This window comes from Enhydra lutris, unplaced genomic scaffold (assembly GCF_002288905.1).
Source record: "Enhydra lutris kenyoni isolate GAN:26980312 unplaced genomic scaffold, ASM228890v2 scaffoldscaffold42, whole genome shotgun sequence".
Taxonomy (NCBI): domain Eukaryota; kingdom Metazoa; phylum Chordata; class Mammalia; order Carnivora; family Mustelidae; genus Enhydra; species Enhydra lutris.
The window spans coordinates 8,012,835-8,034,839 of record NW_019154126.1 but is presented as its reverse complement, the minus strand read 5'-3'; the positions used below and the strand labels follow the sequence as shown (position 1 = coordinate 8,034,839).

Here is a 22,005-nt window from a genome sequence, read left to right as displayed (position 1 = left end):
CCTGGGGACAACTGTAGTGAATTAAAAGTTAGATTCGTGGGGACCCTGGGTAGCTCAGTGGGTTAAAGCCTCTGCTTTCGGCTCAGGTCATGAATGATCTCAGGGTCCTGGGATTAAGCCCTGCATCGGGCTCTCTGCTCAGCAGGGAGCCTGCTTCTCCCCCTCTCTCTCTCCGCCTGCCTCTCTGCCTACTTGTGATCTCTGTCTGTCAAATAAATAAATAAAATCTTAAAAAAAAAAGTTAGATTTGTGTAGCCATTATTCTATTTCAGCTTACAGACAATTATGTGGTTTCTGAAAGCTTATGAATGTCCAAGTAACTCCCAAATTTGTACCTGTCAGGATTTGAAATCTTAATGCCAACACTTTTTAAATGGCACTCTCACAATAGATATGGTAAACTTTACATATGGTATTTTGGGAAAATGAGAGATTAAAGAGTAGAAGATCATAAAGCAGCATGTAAGCCTCCAACATACCAGTGGTACCAAAAGAATAAACAAACCGATGCTCTTCTTTATTCAACAAGAAAACCAGGGGAAGGGACCCTCACTGTGCCCAAATCTGTTTTGTGACTACGGAGTCACACACAATCACACTTTCCAAATGGAGTCAGGATTCAGGTAACAGCTAATATGAATGACTTGTAAAGGTTTTTTTCATGAGTAGAGAGTTTCAAGACTTCTCTGTGGATGGGAATAGTAATTTATTTGAAAGAAAATGATTTAACTTTAGTAATGATCTTGGTCACATAAAGAAAAAACAAAACAAGCTTTTGCCAGATGTGTGTGCCCATTTCACTGAAACTAGGATGATGTGGTAAAAATGGTCAGTAAGCTAACCACACTTATTGCAGGAGAGGAAAAGATAACTGAAAATAGGGAAAAAGAATCTTATGATTTTGAAACAGGATTAAATTGTCTACAGAAAATGAAAAATGAAAAGATCCTAGTAACTACAAAGGTTTTTGCTCAATCCATGACTTGTCTTCTCACTTTGCCTTTGAAAGGAAAACTTGCAAATTACAATATAGCTGAATACATTAATCTTTGCTTTTCCTTAAGACCTTATGCTTTTGTATTATCAAAAAGTCCTTTCCTACCTGAAGATTATAAAGATATTTTCTTCTATTTTTTTCTAAATTTATAAAATACTGCTTTTCACATTAGCAGAGTGACTTGGAGAAATGAGACAGGCGTCTGGATAGTCCAGGCCAAAAACACACCTTTACGTAACTTACTACCAACTAAAGACAGCAGGAACACTCATTTTAACTTTAATTATCAACATAAATCTCAATCTTCCATTTGATTTTCAAAGAGTAGTTCTAGCTAAAGTTCCTGAAGAAGGTCCTCCCCATTTTTTTTTTTTTTTTTTTAAAGGAAATGCCTGAGGATTTTTGGACCAGGCATTTCTTTGATCATTTTTCCCCTTAAAGTGCCCAAGTCTTCAAGCTGGTGATGTATGAATCACAATTAAAAGTCCTTATGGGAATTACTTAAGAAAAGAAGTAAATTCCAGACTCTATCATTATGGCTACTCACGGGTGATCTTATAGTTAAACTTGAATCCGAGGTCTGTGATGTGCGCATTAGAGTAGAAGTTGAGCATCACCGGGCCTAGGAGGGTGACAGGAGACAGGATTTCATCGCCACACACGGTGGCAAAAGGCGTGGAAGAGAAGTTGGAAGCCCTGATGATGTGGACGCCATCACTGGCACAGCTTCCGGTTACGGCCGAGCGCGCTGTAGGGAATGACCAGCGTTATAATCAGAAGCAATGCAAGGGATTGGTGCTATAAACACTCTGACAAAAAAAAAAGAAAAAAAAAAAAAGAAATGTAATGAAGATTCATGCAGCTTACATAGAAATTAAAATGAGAGTCAAGAGCTCTTTTGCTAAGTCACTGTTTAACTTGGCGTCCTGATGAAACAGTGTCTACCCAAGTTACAAATCAAGCACAGGTCTGAGGAAAGAGGTAGAACGTCACAACAGATAAATCCCGCTTTCAAACAGTCCAGAATTTTCTTCCTTTATAAAGTGGCTCCTTTAATTCCGTGACATATAAATGTCCTGCCAGGGACACTTGGCGCTATGAGAAGACAGGATTTGGCTGTAACATTGGGATGTACTAGTGGCATGGAGTGGGGAGGAGGGGGGAGGAATGTCGTTGAACACCATCCTCTGCTCAGGGCAAGCCCACACCTCCCCGACCTCCCACCACCACAAAATCACCCGGCCCAAAATGTCAACAGCACTGCTTTGGCAAAACCTTGCTTTAACTTCATGCTTATATACAGATAAGGGACTCCAACCATGAGAGAGAATTAGAAATTCCTTAGCGTTTACTGAACAGCATTTTTAAATGTTCACACAAACAACATGAGCTTGAGTTTAGTGACCGTTAAATATCCAACATTGTTTTGTCTTCTGAATATATATGCACAGAAATACATATTCTGACCCATTCCAAAGAGAAATGCAAACCCAATAAACAAAAAATTAAAAAAGACTTATCACTGCTCCTTAGGCAGCCATTTTTACAGGTAATTGTACTGTGAAAACATTAATTGGGGTCATACCGTGCATGATCTTTTGCAAATTATTTTTTTATTAACATAAAATAACATAACCATATATTTTATGTGATTTTTCTTTTTTTTTAAGGTTTATTTATTTTTAAAGGTTTTATTTATTCACTTGACAGAGAGAGAGATCACAAGTAGGCAGAGAGGAAGGCAGAGAGAGAGAGAGAGAGGAAGGGAAGCAGGCTCCCCGCTGAGCAGAGAGCCCGAGGTGGGGCTCAATCCCAGGACCCTGAGATCATGACCTGAGCCAAGGGCAGAGGCTTTAACCCACTGAACCACCCAGGCACCCGTGATTTTTCTTTTGAAAACATTGAATTAAATGCATACATAAGATTCTAATATAGAGATGCACCATGTTAAGTTCAATTAATCCCCTCTTGTTTGCTAATTCTATCTTTTCCATCTTATTTTGATGAAAAATACTACTGACACATTCTTGTACGTAGATATTTGCTGAAGTTTCTCATTATTTCTTTAGGATACATCTTTAGAAGCTGAGTTACTGGTACTTAGGTAAGATTCTTTTTCAAGTTTATCAAATGGCCCTTTGGAAAGGTGTTACCAGTTCACAGTGCCAGGATACTTGGGGTATCCAACATTTTCTCCAATCCTAGATTTTCAGCCCCCTGGGGACAAACCTTACCTCATTAACAATCACGCCCCATTTAGCCTTCCCTCTTTACTGCTCTCCCCAACCATTGGCAACCACTAACCTACTTTCAGTCTTTATGGATTTGTCCATTCTGCACAACTCCCATAAAAAGAATCATGTAATATGCAGTCTTTTGTGACTGGCTGCTTTTACTTAACATGATGTGTTCAAGGTTCACCCATGTTGAAGCAGCCATCAGTACCCCATTCCTTCCAAGGTGGAATGGTATTCCATTGTAGGGACAGACCACAGTTTATCCATTTAGCAATTAATGGGCATTTGGTTTGCTTCTACCTTTTGGCTATCATGAATAATGCTGCTGTGTTCATGTACAAGGTTTTGTGTAGATATATGCCTTTAATTCTCTTGGGTACCTAAGCAGGAGTGGAATTGATGACTCATACGGTAACTCTCTCTTTCACATTTTGAGGACCTATGTGACTATTTTCCAAAAGAGACTGCACTACTTTACCACCCCACCAGCACCACATGAGGGTTCCAATTTCCCACATCCTCACCAACACTTGTTATTGTCTGTCTGCCTTTATTTAGCTATCTTAGTGGGTAGGAAGTGATACTCATTATGGTTTTAATCTGTATTTCCCTATGACTAATGATGCTAAATAGCCTTTCATGTGCTTATTATCCATTTGCATATCCTCTTTGAAGAAAGGTCTATTCAGATCTTTTGCCATTTTAAAATTAGGTTTTACATTTTTATTGTTGAGTTTTAAGAGTTCTTTTATATTCTGGATACTAGCATGGGCATAAATTTCTATTTCTCTTGGGTAAATACCTAAAAGTGGAATTTCTGGGCCAGAAATTATAGTTCTATGGATGACCATAATCATAATCATGATTAAACAGCAAAATCACAGAAAGAAAGGAAATATGCTGATGCTAGATTAAAAACTTGGTTCCACTTTGATCAAATGGCTTGCTATACAGCTATTCATTAAGTATCAGAGCATTAGTTTTTAAGTTGTTGACCTAATGACATAGACTATCACAGTGGTGACTGTCTTAGGAAATTAAGGAAACATTGTGAACTGTAAGGTAAAATGTGTCATATACTTGATCATGTTTCCAAAATATTAAAGGAACTAGTCCAGTTCTAGAAAGTTCATGAAATAGCAGTGGTATATCTATATCAACACAACAAAAACTCATTAAGTGCTTGCAAAAGATCCATACTCAACAATAAGGAAGTTGGGCAGGGGAGAGGCAGAGGAAGTTGAGAGAGGATTTTTATCTTTTTATCTTTTTTCTTTTCTTTTTTTTTTCTTTCTTTCTTTTTTTCCTTTTTTTTTGGTAGATGGCAAGAGAGTATCAAATCATTACACCAATCAAAATGATCTGCTCATTCACACAGCCTGACTCAAAAAAATTGAAAAAGTTATGATATTTGGCAAGTTGCTTGATGGATGAAGATATTCTTATATCTTTTCCAACAGTCATTTTGTTAAGGTAGGATGTCCTTCCAAATTTTACCCATTAAAAAGTCATGTGTTACATAATATCATAATTTGTAAAATTATCTGAAGTCTAAGAGCATATCAAGGTTTAGCATAAGCAAGGTAGTATACAAGAAAATGAGATGTAACTATGTCAATGGGCATAAAGTAATTCACACATATACATCTTTTTCTCAAGCTCTTTTTTTCACATCACTGCATTAGAGCAAAGAGATCAACCCCAATTCTTCAATGACAAGATACTTGGTGACAAAGACCACAGTCATCAGAAAATAATGATATTAAACATTTTTCCATAATCATAGGGGGAACCAATTGAATATGTGATCAAAATATACACAAAACGCTCAAGTAGAATATAGATAAAGACAACTAGCATGATTGCCTTCCAGGGAGAAAAAGGAACTTAGTCAAGATTTGAAAAAGTTCTTCAAGGACAAAGATAAATATTAAAGTTGAATTTATGGCAGAGAAGTAATAGTTATTAGACATATGAGAACCCATGTCATGGGAAAAGGAACTCAGACATTCTTAATTCTATCCTCAGTAAGTAATTTGATGTGAAATCTCTGAGGTATTGAGGTATGAAGCTATCCTCCAGGATTTGTTTTTATGATTATTTTCCATCCTTCTAAAAAACTTTTAAGAGATGTTTATTGTTTGAAATGGGTAAGGCTCTATCCAGTGTATTGGAATATAATTTTAATCATAGTCTTCGAGACTTTATTACAGAGGAACATTCAATTCTGAATTCCATCACAGTTCCAAGAACTTGGAGAGAATTGAAAGGAAACCAGGAAGGAGTAACTCAGCAAATAATATAAACTGGTGAAATTTAGGTTCAGAGTGCAATTTTTCTCTAGAACCATAGACAGAGAGGCAGAGATGTCAAAGAGGACTAAGAAACAGGGGGAGATCATTTGGGTTGGAATATTTTAATAGTGTGGCTAAGATAAAGTCTTTTCAGTAAACAGCCAAGGGCTCTAGGGAGAGGTACAGGAATTAGGGGGCGGCAAATCCCAATTAAACAGTAGCTTGGAGACTGGATTGCTCAATGGAGGAATGATGGAGTGGGACAGAGAAGCATGTGCCAGCGTAGAACTAAGTTCCACAGGGTGTGCAGACCAAAGTCTTATTATACGGGAAAGCAAGGAATCCCACATAACTACACTGTCTGCTCTAAAGTCTGGCCAATTTTAATAAATCAACAGTAGGAACTATTTCAAAAGAAGCACTGCCCGATGGTTTCTAAAATAATAAATTGTGAATTGTGCCTACATTCTGATTTCTTTAGAAATAGTTAAGTAAAGCAAAGAGAAGAAATGATAAGTAGCTAGGTAATGCCATTTAAAAAAAAAAAAAAAGCAACTTAGATTACATGGTGGGGGAAATGGGAACTAAGACAACTGACAAAACCTAATTTTTGGTGGGAAAAAGGGCAAAAGGAAAAATCTAAAGCTAAATTTTCTTTTCTTTTCCATTTTAGCTTTATATTAGGTGTAAACTGTAACGTAGGACTTCTAAGTTAATTTTTTAAAAGTCAGGCAAATATTACTAAAGACTTCCCATCTGGCTGCTCTGTTAATCTAGACTTATTTTTCTTCGGAGCTTCTGAGGCCATCTCTAGAGGACAGCAAGCAAAAACAGCTGTCCTTCTGTTTCTCTCCACTGTCTGTGCTAAGGTACTACTCTACTATTCAATTCTTATTAAGAGATGAGAGACTGTGGACTCTGAGAAACAAACTGAGGGTTTTGGAGGGTGGGGGGTTGGGTGAGCCTGGTGGTGGATATTAAGGAGGGCATGTACTGCATGGAGCACTGGCTGTGGTGCATATACAATGAATGCTGGAACACTGAAAAGGAATAAATTAGAATAAAATGCACATAAAATATATTAAATCCACAGCAGCTAAACTAAGAACTCTGACTTGTGTTGGGAGAACAGATATTTATTAAAGCGTCTGGAGATTCTGTAATCGCATTATAAATCAAGTCTTAGATGAAAGAGGATTCATGAAATGATGGATAAAACCACCAAGATAGTCATATGGCCCTTGAAAGGATGACAAATTCAATTAATAGGGACTGTGAATTTCATATTTCTGTAAGAAAGTAACTTTTATAAAAGCAATTAAAACTCCTTTTTACTATGACATGCTAAAAGGAAAAAAGAGTTACTCTGGATCTGAGAGAAACTGAGCTTAGAATTTGCCTAGATGTAGGATTTTTTAGTTAAGAATTTCTAAGCTTTTCATTGTCACCAAGGTGAATCAGTGTTTTTACTGAATTTTAATGACAAAAGGATCAAGATACAGAAGGCAATCACTTGCCACAGAGTACCTCATCTGCTAAGTGCTTTATCTATACAGTAAACAGTAAAAATAAATGGTCTATAATCTTCCCCAGCAACTTCAAGGCATCTACTTGGGCATATGAATAATGAAAACACAAAAATACACTTTTTGACTGTTCAGTATTCGGGAAAATAATTTTTAATAAAATTAATAAAATAAAATTTAATAATCTCTGATTCAAAATAAGTACAAACAGTGACAATTTCTCTCATGCTTTGTAGTTAGCTTTTGTCTGTTTCTGGTGTTTCATTTTTGACCAAAAGAAACATTTTAAATTTGTCATTTCTCTACCATATTTTAGAAATTGTGAAGCCACTTTTAAGACTACCAAGAGCCATTTCAATCTGGAGATGACATTCAGAAAAAAAAAAAAAAAAGTTGCCTTATAAATGATCAAATGGAAATTTCTCCCATGACTTTTAATTGATTTCACTGGAATTTTTATACTTCATAAGTGATTATATAGAAAAGATGAGAAGTCCATAGTTCATACAATGACTATTATTGGAATAATCATGATGAGAAACTTAGGCCAACATAACATAACATAACATAACATAACATACACTTTCTGAGCAACTTACTTTAGTGGAATGTAGGTCACTAAACCTTTGTAATCTCCCCATGGTGAAAACACCAGCGTGTGCTTGAATAATCAGAATGATAGCCTGACTAGTAAAACCTTTCTTAACAAGTTGTTAGTATTTGGGAGACAAAACATATGAACAAGTCTATGTTCCCACTGTATTCTGCAGTCTGGGATAGCCCATCTTTTTCTTGCTAGATCTACCTTTTGTGTTAATGGCCCACCAAAAGAACAGATCTAGAACCCTCGTCTCTGCTGAGGTCAACATTGGCTCTGTTGGCATGCTGGGCTCAGAAATATTTAGACATGTGGACAGACTCTTTTAGAAATAGTTCCTTTGGCCTAGAGCAGCAAGAAAGGCCAAGGCTCCTGCGAAAAACTGAGTTTTTCTTGGGAACAATTTTCAGTCTTATTACAACATCCTGAAGATCAATTCCTCAGGCTCACTTTAGAAGGGGCAGAAGGTTATTTTCACTGTAGCAAATAAATCTCTAGTTTGTTAATAGTATTCAGTGAACATCAGCGTTGGTCTGATTAGTGATAAGAATCTAATTATAAGATAAATCTGATTAATGTTGTCTTTTTTGAGAATCATCATAATCCAATTACTCTATAGCCAGAAATTATTCACTTAAACATGCTGAGTATCTTTAACACTGGAATTGTCACAAGACATTATCAGAAAGTTATCATCTTATTAAAAAAAAATCAGCTCTTCAACTGAGTTAGGGTTAGCCAATCTGGAATACCTCAATCTGGAGAAACTAAGCACCTGTTTGCAGGCAACATAAGTAAGGGTGTGTCTGGAGATCCTGACTGGTGGTGGCAAAAATAACAAAACAGTGGGCATTCATGAATGACAGTTCACAAAATAGGCTTCTACAAGCATGATCTGACTTTTATAAATACTGTAACTACTATTCTGTATTTTTAAAAATTCAAGTGATTGTGAAAGATTAATTTGCACAAAGTCACATGACTAGCACATGGCTGACCTGGAAGCAAGATCCATCCTAAAATATTGTGCTCTCTCCCACCACTCCCCACACCCAGTGTTCCACCAGAGTATGCTTGCCTCTTAATCCCACCTGGTCAGCTGAACTCAGGAGCTACTGTTTCGGTCAGTGTAGGTTCCTTTGTAATAATATGTACACCATTGGTATTGGCAATGTTTTCTTTGGCTATGTTATGTAGTGTATTTACCAACGTCTCCTTTTTTAGACTAAATGATATTGACATATGACATTCTTGTGTTTATGTAATTTAATGAGAACAAATGCACAGTCCAAGTCACATCCTTTCTTCCTATCATTAAGATAACTTTTCCCTGATTAAAAAGATAATAGAAGAGGTATAAAGAAAATACATATCACCTATAAATCTATGTATGGGGTAACAATTTTTACAGTAATGCTTAATAGCCTTATGCATGTATTTTTCTTAAATATAACATTGGATCATTTTAGATAAACTGTTTTACTTTCCCCTAAAACTTTATATATTGTGAATGCATTTTATATTACTGGGATTTTGTACAAGCAAAAGCTGAAAAGATGTATTTTACTTCATGTTCCATTTTTATAGTGACATACATCGGTTCATACTTGGCATTTTAGCTAACACATGTGCCAAAATTTCAACTTGTAGAGATGTAGGAAAAGGAGGTCACAGAAAAAGGAAAAGGTGAGAGAGGCTTTGTATGATTTATCAGTGTATGAGTACTGACATGTCATTCCTATTTTCATGAAACATAAATTTTCTAAATGCTGAATACTGTAGGAAATTTTGCTAACTGTAACTTTTCACTGGCAAGGGAGACCCAACCCAAAGAGAAATAAATTTTGATTATGCAGAGGTAGCTTGACAAATTTAGAAATTAAGCATAATTTAGAAATGGAAAATTAATTTGTAAAAAGTATTAATATGACTGAATGGTTAAAAATACCCATTTACTTGAAGAGATGTTTTTTCTAAACTGTGTCCCAGCAGCTACAAAACATCAAATTTTGTCTATTGCGGTCAGAGCCAGCCCAAACAAACAGGCTTACCATCCCCTTTGACAATATCCCATTTCCTGGAGCTATGGGATGAACCCAAAGGGACACTTGTGGTTAGGGGGTTCACAATCCCTATGGGATTGTTGAAGATCAAAGACAGAAAGGAGGTGAAAGGGGTCCCATGGTAATATTGAATCAAACTAGAGTGTATTTATTAATTATATTCATTTATTCATTCTTTCAACATTTATTGAGCACCTACTTTGACTGAGTAAGATAGTTTCTCTTGTTAGTGTTTGGTGTTTACACATGCATGTGGGTGTGTGTATGCACAAAGCACAAATGAATACATTGAAAACAATTATTAACATGTAATACCTTCCAGACTTTTTTTCTTTAAGCAATTTACACGATGCTTGCATTCTTAAAGCTCTTACATTACTTTCTCATTTCTGGATGGAATATGTAGAATGGTATACATGTTTTTTAAAACAGTGGATGGAATTTTAATCAAGTGTACGTCAAAAATACTGTGACATTTTAAATATTTTCTTCAAATGGCAATTTTACAATACCTCTGCCTCACTTATCACTCATTCATTTATTAAGAATCAGTTGTCGGGGCACCTGGATTGTGCAGTCCATTGGCGTTCGACTCTTGATTTCAGCTTGGGCCATGATCTCCAGCATGAGACTGAGACCCACATCAGGATGTGGGCTCAGTTCAGAATCTGTTTGAGATTCTCTCTCCCCTCTCCCTCTTCCCCTCCCGGTCCTGCTCTCTCTGTCTCTCTGAAACAAACAAGTAAATCTTAAAAAGAGAGAATCAATTGTAATTTACCTAAGAATAAACTTACCTTCCAAATGGAAAGACTCAAAAGTCAGGAGGACCAGGGACAAAGGACCAGCCTCTATGAAGTAGGTGCAATTCATGTTGTTGTCATATTGCTTTGGGTAGTTTGGAGAAAGGATGTAACCTGAAGGGTTCGTGAAATTACCTCCACATCCTACATGGGAAGAAAAGGGCATTATCAGAACAATTGTTCTCATGTGTAGTATCTTCTTCTTATCAGTGAGGAAAAAACTCACTCAAATTCTCTAGAGACATATTCCCTGAGCTACTCCAACAGGAAGAAACAGTAACTAAGGGGATGGAGCTCTGATTTTAAAATAAACATACACACAAAATGAGAACATTCTTTATGTTTTAGAATATGTTGCAGAGTTTTGGACTAAGTAGTAGAAACTTTACCACAAACTCATTGCCATTTATTCTGAAGATAATATGGAAAGGAAAACTGAGCAAAGACTGAATATGGTTCATGTAGATAAAGAGATAAAACAGATGAAATCATTTGTTTCTGGTGAGTACCACTTAATGGGTTTTCGTTTTTGTTTTTATCTAGGCTCCATGCCCAATGTGGGGCCTGAACTCATGACCCCAAGATCAAAAGACGCATGCTGTATTGACTTTGAGCCACCCAGACGCCTGCCACTTAACGACTTTAAACTATCTTATATTAATATTAGAAAACTATGTATTCTCATTAGTATTATAATCTGGCCAAAAAAACAAACTGTTTTTAAAAATGTTGAATTTACTCATGTCAGTTCTTATCAAATTCTCACATGAATGATTCCCTGGTGTCAGAAATAGAGAATCATCCTCTTACTGATGTGGAGAATAAAGGCAAAAGAAATGTAGGAAAAAAATGAAACTTCCTTCCAACTTGCAGCCCACTGACAAGTACTTGAGACAGAGTGACCTTCCTCCAGGAACTCAGCTGCCTCGATGTTAATACTTTGCTAGAGGCAAAAAAACAACTTAGCTGGCCCTCCGGGATCCTGTAAGTCTTCCTTAATATATGAAAATCCATTTGGGAACATCCCTTTATCTCTCCCCATCCCCAAGATATATGTTAGCAATCACTCTCCAAACATATGGCCCACTGATAGACAGCTGAAGGGTTTCATGACTAAGGTTTTACACCAGACAGTAAAAAATGACTCCTCAAGGTCCTAGAAACCTTGCTTCCAAATTCCTCAGAGACCTCTGCTATCCCTAACTCCCTTCCACCTTGAAATTACATAACCGTCACCCCTTACCTTACAACCTCAATGCAGCTCCTTCTGCCCACAGGTCCTGTCCCCGTGCTTTAATAAAATACCTTTTTTTCCACTGAAGACATCTCAAGAATTCTCTCTTGACTGTTAGCTCCCAAGCCCCAACATTTCACATCATTACCACTAAAATAACATTTGTTTTCATATAACCGCTAACTAGTTAATCCATATCACTCCCTGACCTATCACAGAGGAAAATATCAATATCTTTCTAAACTGATATCAGAACACACAATTATGAACACATATACACGCACAGGAACCCAGTGACGGAGGACCTGGCATTAGGCCTGGGCTGGCCTTTCCTTCTTCCCTTTCCGCCACCCCGTCCTTCATTCGAGTCTGGAACACCTATTCACCGCATCACTCTCTCTAATTCCTTTCATGAGACTTTTTCATAAACAGCAGTTTGCAAATGAGTGGCTACTTGACTGAACTCAGCGAACAGGCACGCATCATTGCTTCTCAGACCTGAAACCCGCTCCATTCCCCACAAATCTAGTCTGTGAGCAGTAACTGGAGAAGGAAGAGAAAATCCTGGAGAAAGTGGCTCCTGAAGTCGACTCCCTTGCAGAATCATCTGGATGAGCGCAAACACATGGAAGGCCTCACCTGTGGAAACTGAGTGAGTTTCAGCGGAGTGGAGTGAGGCCTGACAATGAATCAGTGGGCTCTGATTTCTATGGGGAAGGTCAAGGTGCTGCTCACCCGCCACTCTGATCACCTACTAATTACCAGCTTCTTGGGCTTCTGCCTACTTCCTGCCCACTCTGGGTTTTAGGCTCAGTTTTGGATGTCCACCAGGGGCACTCAGGCCTTCTATGTCATCTCTCAATTGGCCTGTCACTGAATTCGGTTCCACTCTCACTGCTTTTTGAAGGAAGGGTGTACTCTGGGGATCAGGTGACTGGCCCACGCTCTCCCCCTGGGGCCCCCAGTTCCAACCAACCCTGGCACCGCACCCCCACCCCCACCCTCACCCCGCAAGCCGTCCTGTGGCAGCCCAACCCTCTCAAGGACCTCCCGCTGTGGTTTTGGGGGCTACTTACGGCTCACAAAGGATGCAGAGAAGCCCTGAGCCGGGGTTTCCTGAGACTGGAACACAGCCGTGAACGCGTTTCTTGGTGTGAGGATGGACGCGGGAGCCCTGCTCCCACAGCTGGTGGCTAACAAGGCGTCATGGACTTCCTCAGTCCCCGCCCACACCTAGCAGAGCCACAAACATGACTTAATGCTTGAGGTGTTCCCCTGTCCACACTTAAATGTGCTTAGACTGGAAAATAATGGAACTCAGATGTATATGGACCTAAACACAACAGCAAATAAAACGCATGCAAATAGGTGATATTTTCTTCTGAGAATAGTGTTTTTAAGCCGCTTTTTAACAGCATCTTCCATTCCCGACTCTTCCAAGGAGACTATGCTCATTTTTGTATAGCTAGGCAGTGACTGCTAAGAGAAATCAACCACCACTCATTTTCCTCCTACTTTCTCCTCCTTGGCCCGATCTGACTAACTCAGATTATGAGGCATGAAGGGAGGCTGAGCAGAGATGTGGGCTCCTGTGAGGCTCACATTTCGTCCAGGGGGGGATGGCACACGGTGGGTTGCCACTGGATAACATTTACCAAGAAAAAACCCATGGAAGTCAAAGTATTTGCAGAGCATGAGGAAAATGGACATGAATTCCCAGAAGACATGTACTTAGCATGAATTGGAATAAATCGCAGAAGACTTCTGGCAGTGTTCATTTTGAAGAAAGGATGAGATTCAGCCACAGTGTGCTATTTACTGAAAACTGGGTTGGCAACTCCCAGGCTGTCGTTTAATTGGTCCGGCCACTCTGAAAGAATTAACTCATATACCCATTTGAAAAGTAGTTGCTGAGGAATGAACTGTGGGCATTAGAATTCCACATCAAGCCGATCCTCAAGGAAAAATGTTACTAATAAAATCACAAATTTAAATGCAGAGTTCCAACTAGGAAAGGAGCAGTACCCGAGCTATCTATGGAGAGAGCATAACAAGGGGCTTTTCCTGGTCTGGGCAGGGATGGCTGCCTGAGGAAGCTCCTGTGGCAGGAAGAGGCGGGGCTACTGCAAAGGGTGGAGTGGGAACTGAGTCCATTGCCAGGGAGGTTGCAGAGTCCCTGCCAGCCTGGAGCCTCAGGGCATTTTAGAGATCTGAGAACCATCCTGAAATGGTGAGGGGCCACCGGAAAACTTCGGGCTCTGGGATACTTGGTTTTGGAAATCAGTGCAATGGGGACAACAGGAAGAAATGGGAGGCGGCTGGGAGATCAGCCAGGAGAATTTTGCAGCCATTCAGGCATGAGATCACGGCGTCTACAGCGTGGAATCACTTGAGGAAAATATGGGTAGGAAGGGAATACATACACATGACTGGGTCGAAGAGACCACTCAATAGATTTCACCAGGGAAGACCCAGGCATTTGAGTGAGTCTCCACAAGGAGCAATCGTGCCTTCCCTAGGGGACATTTGGCAGTGTCTGGAGGCATTTTGATGGCAATATTTGGTATGCGGGGCGGCATGTAGTGGGTAGGGGCCAGAGAAACTCTAAACATCCTTTGATGCACAGAACGAGCCCCATCCTCACCCTCGACTTCTTCACTAGCCTAAGAAAATTAAATGGGTTTGGACTAGTCTTACTTGCCTATTCAACATTTTCTTCACATCAAATTCTGTGAAATTTCTCATTTGACCATATCACTTTTAAGAATATTCCTCAAAGAAAGCAATAAAATAACAAGCCATTAAAAACATTTCTGTGGGCAGATCAGTCTATAAGAAGAGGTGTGAAATGGCACTGATTCCTAGATAGTGCTGATTTACTATTTCTCAGTCTTTCAAGCCCTGTCATTTCCAGTGATTTTCAAACACTGGGCATCCAGCTGTTAGTTATATTACTGAAGTCGAATGATGTTTGTCATTTATTAGATATAGGAGGGCTCTGTCACGGGAGCTACTAAGAACAAAGGCATGGACATTCAGTCAAATAGCTAAAATCAAAAAGGTCTTAGGAAAGAAACACATACTTCCAAATTTCAGTACTATCTCCTTTAAGTCATCCCTCCCCTCCTCCATCGTCTTAACTATCCAGGAAAGTACTTTACAGAAATTTTCTATTCAGATTTTTAAAAATTATACATTTGCCTTACTGAGAGATAGATGTCTGCATACAATGTTACTGTAAAGGTGAAGTGACAGCTAGAACTTTTAATAAAGAATCTCAAGTGCTTTAATTAAGAACTTCAAGAACTTCCTGAAGTCATTAATTATGGATCTGATATCTTACCTTTTGGCCCAGGAACATAAGTGTTGTAATGATAATAATGGTGAAGGGTTAGTCAATATTTCCTGCTGCCTTGTCACTCAAGAGCTTGTTTCATTGCCTATATAACCCAGGTCTCATCAAAACCATATTGGACCAAAGAATGCCATGAAGTTGTCATTAAGTCAAAAACTTTCTGGCTTTTCTTAAGGTTTTGTGTAATTCAGCCTGGCTGCACATGATGTTTTATCATTCAATTTAAAAAAATATATATATTGCTTATTAAGATACCTACAGATTCACAGGCAGTTATAAGGTATCATCTGGAGAAATCCCTTGCACACATTCCCCAGTGTCCCCCAAGATTGACATCTTGCCAAATTATAGTATGATAACATGGCCAAGATGTTGGCACTACTGCAGTCCACTGATTTTACTCGATTGCTCAGTTTTACTTGTGCTCATGTGTGTGGGTGTGTGTGTATTTAGTTATCTGCCACCATGTTCAAGATGAGGAAGAGTCCCAACACCATAAGGGTCCCTAGAGTTGCCCTTTTTATAATCATACACAATTCATTCCCATACCCCCATCTTTGTAAACTATGGCTGTCCTCCATTTCTAACTATTGTGATTTCAAAAATGTTACATAAGTGGAACAAGAGACTAGGTAACCTTTGGGTATCAGTTGTTTTCACTCGGTGTGATTCCCTGGTGATTTATCCAAATGGTTGGTCTGTTAAGGGTTGGTTTGATTTTACTGAGGACTTGCATTCCTTGGTAGGTGTGTGCTAGTTAGTTTAACCATTCACCTGTTCAAGGACATGTGCCCTGAATTCAGTTTTGGGCTACCAACAAATAAAGCTGCTATCAACATTTGTATATGGGTTTTTATGACAACATAATTTTCTTTACTCTGGGATAAGTGTCTAAGAGGGCAATTGCTGGATCTTATGGAAAGTGCATATTTAGTTTTATAAGAAACTGCTGAACCATTTTCAGAGTGGCTGTAGCCATTCCCACTAGCAATGAGTAAGTGATACAGCTTCTGCACAACCTTGCCAGGATTTGGTCTTATGATAGGTGTGTAGTGATCTCTGATTGTGGTTTTTTTAATTCTCAGTTTTCCTAATGGCTAGTGATGTTGAACGTCTTTTTATTGTCTATTTACCATGCTATATATCCTCTTTGGTGAAATATCTGTTCAAATCTCTTCCCCATATTACAGTTGGAGTCTTTATATTTTTACTGTTGGTTTTGACTATTCTGTATGTATTCTAGATCGTAGCCTATTGTCAGAGAGGTGGTTTGTACATCTTTCCTCCCGGTCTGTGGCTTGTCTTTCCATCCTCTTCACATAGGCTTTCACAGATTAACAGATTTTTAATTTTGATGAAGTAAGATTTATCAATTTTTCTTTTTGTGGATCATTCTTTAGATGTTTAGTCTGAGAAATACTCATCCGTCTCTAGGTTTTAACAATTTGGGGCTATTTATTTTCCCCTAAAAGTGCATACCTTACATTTTAGGGTGTGATCTATTTTGAGTTAAGTTTTGTATAAGGTGTGAGCTTGAGGGTTGCTTGATGGAGCTGGACCCTCTTGCTGTTCTGCCCTCTTCAGTGTCTCCTGGCAGAATCAGGAGGCTCAGGCCTGGCAGGGGAAGACGCTTCCTAGGCCATTTAGTTTGGGCTCCAAATGGACCTCATCTGCCAGTGGTATTGGCTTGGCGAGATGTTAGAGGGATCCCTACTCGATCGATAGGAGAAATGGGCCTCAATAACTTTTCAGATTCCATTTGTACAACTGATGAACTTGCCAGGCTTTACATACATCTATACGTTTGACATTTCCTCAGTCTATGAGAGAGAGTCCGTGAGAGAGTTCATTTGCTTCATGAAAAAAAAGCCATTAGGAAGAGTTGTATTAGATGTGTCCCATTAGACACATATTTTATAAAAGTATGGGATTTCTATTCACCTAGTAAGCATGGATCAATTAGATATAAAACATAATCTCAAAGATGATATACAATAATAACATCAACGGTAAAATGCCGCTACTATTCATTAGGTGGTTTTATATTCCAAGTACTGAGCACTATTTGTGTTATTATATCATATTACCTCTAATGCTTAAAACAGTCCTACTAGTGGACAAATTGTTCTCTTTGTTTTATGGTTAAGAAGTTAAGTCCAAATGTTTAATTAGCTCACAGAGGAAAATGCAGGTGGTAAGTGCAAGAGATATGGATGGAGTCCAGGCTAATGTGAACTTAAGGCCAATGTCTTTTCCACTTAAAGGTGGAAAGAGCTCTTGGAGATATATTACATATGAGATCCAAACTCAGAATGAATTATCATACAGCCATCACAGTCAGAAGTCAGAGAAGTGAGGATGGTGTCACATAAGCAGTATGTGCCATTTTAGAGAAAGAGAGCCTTACTGACTGCCCCGCTGCCGTAATTTTACACGAGTAAAACGTTCTTTTCAGCTTGTGGGCTCTTGAGGCCTGCTGTGGAGGCTGGCACTAACCACCCCTCTAGCCTTCTGTAATTTTCATAGCATACTTGAAGTGTTGCTGGTAACGGGACCTTACGTTTCTTTTGTCTTTGAGGATCTACTAGAAAAGAAATACAAAAAGGAAGAAAGAAAGAAAGAAAGAAAGAAAGAAAGAATACAACAAAAAAATCTGGCCTTCCCTCTTCAATTTCCACAGAAAGGAAGAACCCTAAGTATGCATGACAATTTAATAAGGCCAGAAAACAATCTCCTTAATTAGGTTACTTTGCCTACATACCAGCAAATGAAAAGTCACAGGGCAGTATGTGTGTTGTGGTTCAAGTTTTAACTCCTAATAGTTGAGATTTCTCACATTTTTATTCAAGAAATCCAAGCAAGAAAATTGCCCTTTACTTACTTGGAGAAGCAATGAGTCATTTCTGGTCTAAATGTTTATGTTCACAAAACCAGCTCGGCTCCAATTAAAGGAACAAGCACGCTCACCTTCACGAAGCTGGTCTGACATTGTCCATCACCACTGGGGATTAGGAAGTTGTTGTCGAAGCTGATCTCCAACTGTTTGCTTTCGTGAGTAATAACGGTCCAGGAGCATCTGCTGTTCTCAGGAAAATTCTGAGGCCAGTGAGGGGATCTGATTGTACCATTATCTGAATGAAGTATTCCCCCACAACCTGAGAAGTTGTCATAGAAAAGTCATTAATTTGAGAGGAAAATAACTACTTTCGTAGCCCAAGATTTCCAAAGGAGACACGTTTCTAAATGTGAGATTTCAGGTTCTCTTTCCTTACACAGGAGTCACTGGCCTCCGGGGCAGGCTACCACAAGAACTCTGAACAAATGTGAGGTGAACTGAATCCAGAGAAAGTTTGGCTGTTTATGTTTTGTTGCATTTATGCTGAACTCACCCGAGGACACTAATTCATGCTGTAAAGAGGACAGACTTCTATTCTATTTTCAAACAATGACAATATTTTTTACTCCCCTTGAAGCTATATAGTATTTGTGAACCAGCAATCCCAAGTTCTGTATTTTATTTTACTGTGAATACATGAGAATATAAGTCTACACTCATTGGTAATTTTACTCTAACATACAGGACTAGAGAAAATGATTTTGAGGAGAAAATTCTTCCATTACACAATCTGATTCATTCATATTGACACTCTGACAGATGAAAATAAATGGCATAAATTGAAAGAAAGAAAATATCAAATTATTTTATACTATTAAAATATGTACTTAAGAAGGACACCTGGGTGGCTCAGTTGGTTCAGCATCTGCTTTCAGCTCAGGTCATGATCCCCAGGTCCTGGGACTGAGTTCCACAGAGGGCTCCCTGCTCAGAGGGAAGTCTGCTTCTCCCTCTGCCTGCCATTCCCTCTACCTGGACTCACTCTCTCTCTCTCTCTCTCTTTCTCTCTCTGACAAATAAATAAAATCTTTTAAAAAATGTACTTAAGAGATGACAAAAGGAAAACTATGAACTCAAAACAAAATGAAGTTAAATCAAAGAGTATTCCGTATCTTTTGCTTCTAAACCCTTGAAAAACTAATGGTTCACCTAAAACTACCCTCCATTCAACAGCAACCAGTGGTTTAATGAGAGAAAGCTTGACTCCTTCCACAAAAACCTTCATAATAAACTTGGACTCTCCTAGAAAGAATTACCCTGTGTGATACTGCAAGGCTTTAAAGAAATCCTGACTATAGTATGCAGTGCAATTTTTTTTTTTTAAGATTTTATTTGTGAGAGAGAGAGCAAGCATGCACACACAAGCAGGGGGAGGGGATAGGGAGAGAGAGAATCAGGCTCCCCGCTGAGCGAGGAGCCTAATGCAGGGCTTGATCCCAAGATCCTAGGATCATGACCTGAGCCAAAGGCAGATGCTTAACCGACTGAGCCACCTGGCACCCGTCCAGTGCAACTTCTTTTATTTTCTGGGAATTTCCATGAGGTTCATATTTTATATGCACAAAACACTACCCTTTTGAAATCAAATCTATTATACTTTGCCACCTACAGGGCACTCATTCTAAGTCACAAATCTTGCCACTTTGCTGCTCAAAACTCTTCAATGGCTCTGTATTACCCAAGGGACAATATAGAAGACAGGGCTCTTCATGATATGCACCACTTAACTTCTTGCTTCCAGCTTACCACTCAGCATTCTGCCTCTAAGATCCAAATATTCTGAACTACTTATGATTCTATTAATTTTGATTCTCTGGTTATGCCAAGCCCTTCTGCCTATGTAGGCAACATAGTGAAGTGTAAAGATCAGAGTTTCTGGGCCCCACTATCTTTATTCAAATCCTGACTCTACCAATGACTAGCTCCATGACTGGGAAAACTATCAACCCATTTGTCTCCAGTTTCCATTCACATAAAATGGAGAAAACATGTATGATATTGCATCTTCCTTATGAAGTTGCTACATGAGATGACATGTGTAAACAGCCCGAGTTGAGTCTAACAGAGAGTAGATATAAAATGCATACTTATTAAATTATTAATAAATTTAAAAAAAACACATCAATTTAAAAAGTACACAGAATGTTTCTTTTACCTAAAGTCTGTGTGTTCCATGTGGCATAAAATCCACCATTTTGCACTGAATGGTCTGAGTTAAAAATCACCACCAGCTGGTTGGAACCAGATTGGATTGTCCTGGGATTTGAACTTCCACAGTATTGTCCTATTACGGGTGATCCAGGAGAACCACCGTTCCTGACAGTGACAGAGTCCCAAACACAGGTTGCATGGGCTTCAATATCAAAGTCACTAAATGTTAGCTGCAGGAGAGAAAAGAGACAATGAGGTACCCTGAGTGGTAAGTGAGATGAGCTACCTAAAGTTAGATAAGGTCCTCACAAACCCTTTTACTTTGTTTTAATTTATATAATTTTATATATATGTTTCTTATTTACCTTTCCCCTGCCCTCCTCTCTTTTTCCTTATTGGGGATTCTATTGGAAATTTTGAAAGGAGAAAATTTTCCTGGAACTGGAGTCACTAGGAGGAACCTCTTTGGTCCAGTGGGATGGGATGGCAACTCATATCGAGAATGTGATTACAATTCTCTCCCTGATAAGAATATCTCATAACTATATCTATATCTATATCTATATCTATCTATATCTTCTCCTATGCTTGTAAAAGAGATTTCTTCAGTTGTTGGATACCTGTAGATGTCTGTACTCTAATGAGATTTTGGGGAGAAAATGAAATGATCACAGGGTCAAAGCCTATTCTAATCGCTTGCTTATTAGAAGAACTCTGTTTCCACAGAGGACATGGTATTTTTGTTCTAGAACAAAATCAGAACTCACGGTGATGGTATGGCCTTGTGGGGCTTCCAACAACCAGGAACAATGGGTCAAGCTATCATAAGAGGCTGGATAGTTGGGGCTTGTGATCACTCCGCTCTCACCCAGCTGTATTCCACCACAGTCTGAAATAAGATTTTAACCTTATTTAAGATATAAAATATAGGAAAACAAAACAAAACAAAAAAAAAACAAAAAAAAACCTCTGCAAGGCCAAAGGAAGTAGATCTTACAGCCATCATACTTTATGATTTTAAAAAAGCAGTCAATGAATAAATAGATGAAAGTGTTAAATGCAAAGTAAAACTGGGTAGAAGATTAGAAATAAACAGAATCTCATATAGTGTGAATTAAAAAGAATCATGCAGGGAAGACAGGATCATGTTTAGGACAAAGAAGGAAGATGATCTGTACCACAAATGGAGAATAATTAGATGTGCATATAACTGACACTCTGACTAGGGACAAAGTAAATAATGCTGCCTTTCTTAAAACAAAACAAAACAAAACAAAAAATGGGCCAATAAAAATAAATACAAGCTTGAAGAATATGGTCCATACCATAACTAAAGAATTTGTCATGTGATGAGAAGCACTTGTGTCTGTAGTCAGCTATCAAAGTACACATCAGCATAGCAAGTTGAAGAACAGATATATCTTTAAAGTGTAAGATTATCTGATTTTCCACGTGAATAATACTGCTTCCTGAAGCCTGGCTCTCTTCTTTCAATCCAATAAAGAAAAATCAACCAGCAAGATGGTTGATCAATCTTACTCCCTCTCCCAATCAACCATTTGATTATAACACAAAGAAATGTTTGATAGCACCATAACCAAAATATATATTGATTCATAACCAAACTTCATAGAAAAAAAAAAAAGGATTTCCAAAATCTAAAAAAAAAAAAAAAAAAAAAAAATAAGTATACTCAAATTCTGAGGGGTAATCTCAAACTGAGACTATGTCAGTCTGAAAGGATGTAGAACCAAGATGTGGGCCCCAGAGGTCATCATCTGAGTTCTTGATGACCATGTGAGAGAACATATGGTCTTGGACCCACACATAAGGAAGGGCTGGAGTTGAGACTTC

At 38.5% G+C, this 22,005-nt stretch overlaps 1 protein-coding gene across 1 annotated transcript in view; it reads right to left on the bottom strand.

Annotated features, from left to right (window-relative positions):
- Window positions 1-22,005, bottom strand: part of LOC111155560 (cubilin) — a 257,013-nt gene that overhangs the window by 44,251 nt on the left and 190,757 nt on the right. The window contains exons 52-57 of the mRNA XM_022515785.1: window positions 20,919-21,040; window positions 20,156-20,381; window positions 18,072-18,259; window positions 12,826-12,982; window positions 10,510-10,659; window positions 1,545-1,745 (exon numbers count right to left, since the gene is read on the bottom strand). Of these exons, the coding sequence (XP_022371493.1) occupies window positions 1,545-1,745; window positions 10,510-10,659; window positions 12,826-12,982; window positions 18,072-18,259; window positions 20,156-20,381; window positions 20,919-21,040 (1,044 nt within the window). The remainder of the gene's footprint in view (window positions 1-1,544; window positions 1,746-10,509; window positions 10,660-12,825; window positions 12,983-18,071; window positions 18,260-20,155; window positions 20,382-20,918; window positions 21,041-22,005) is intronic.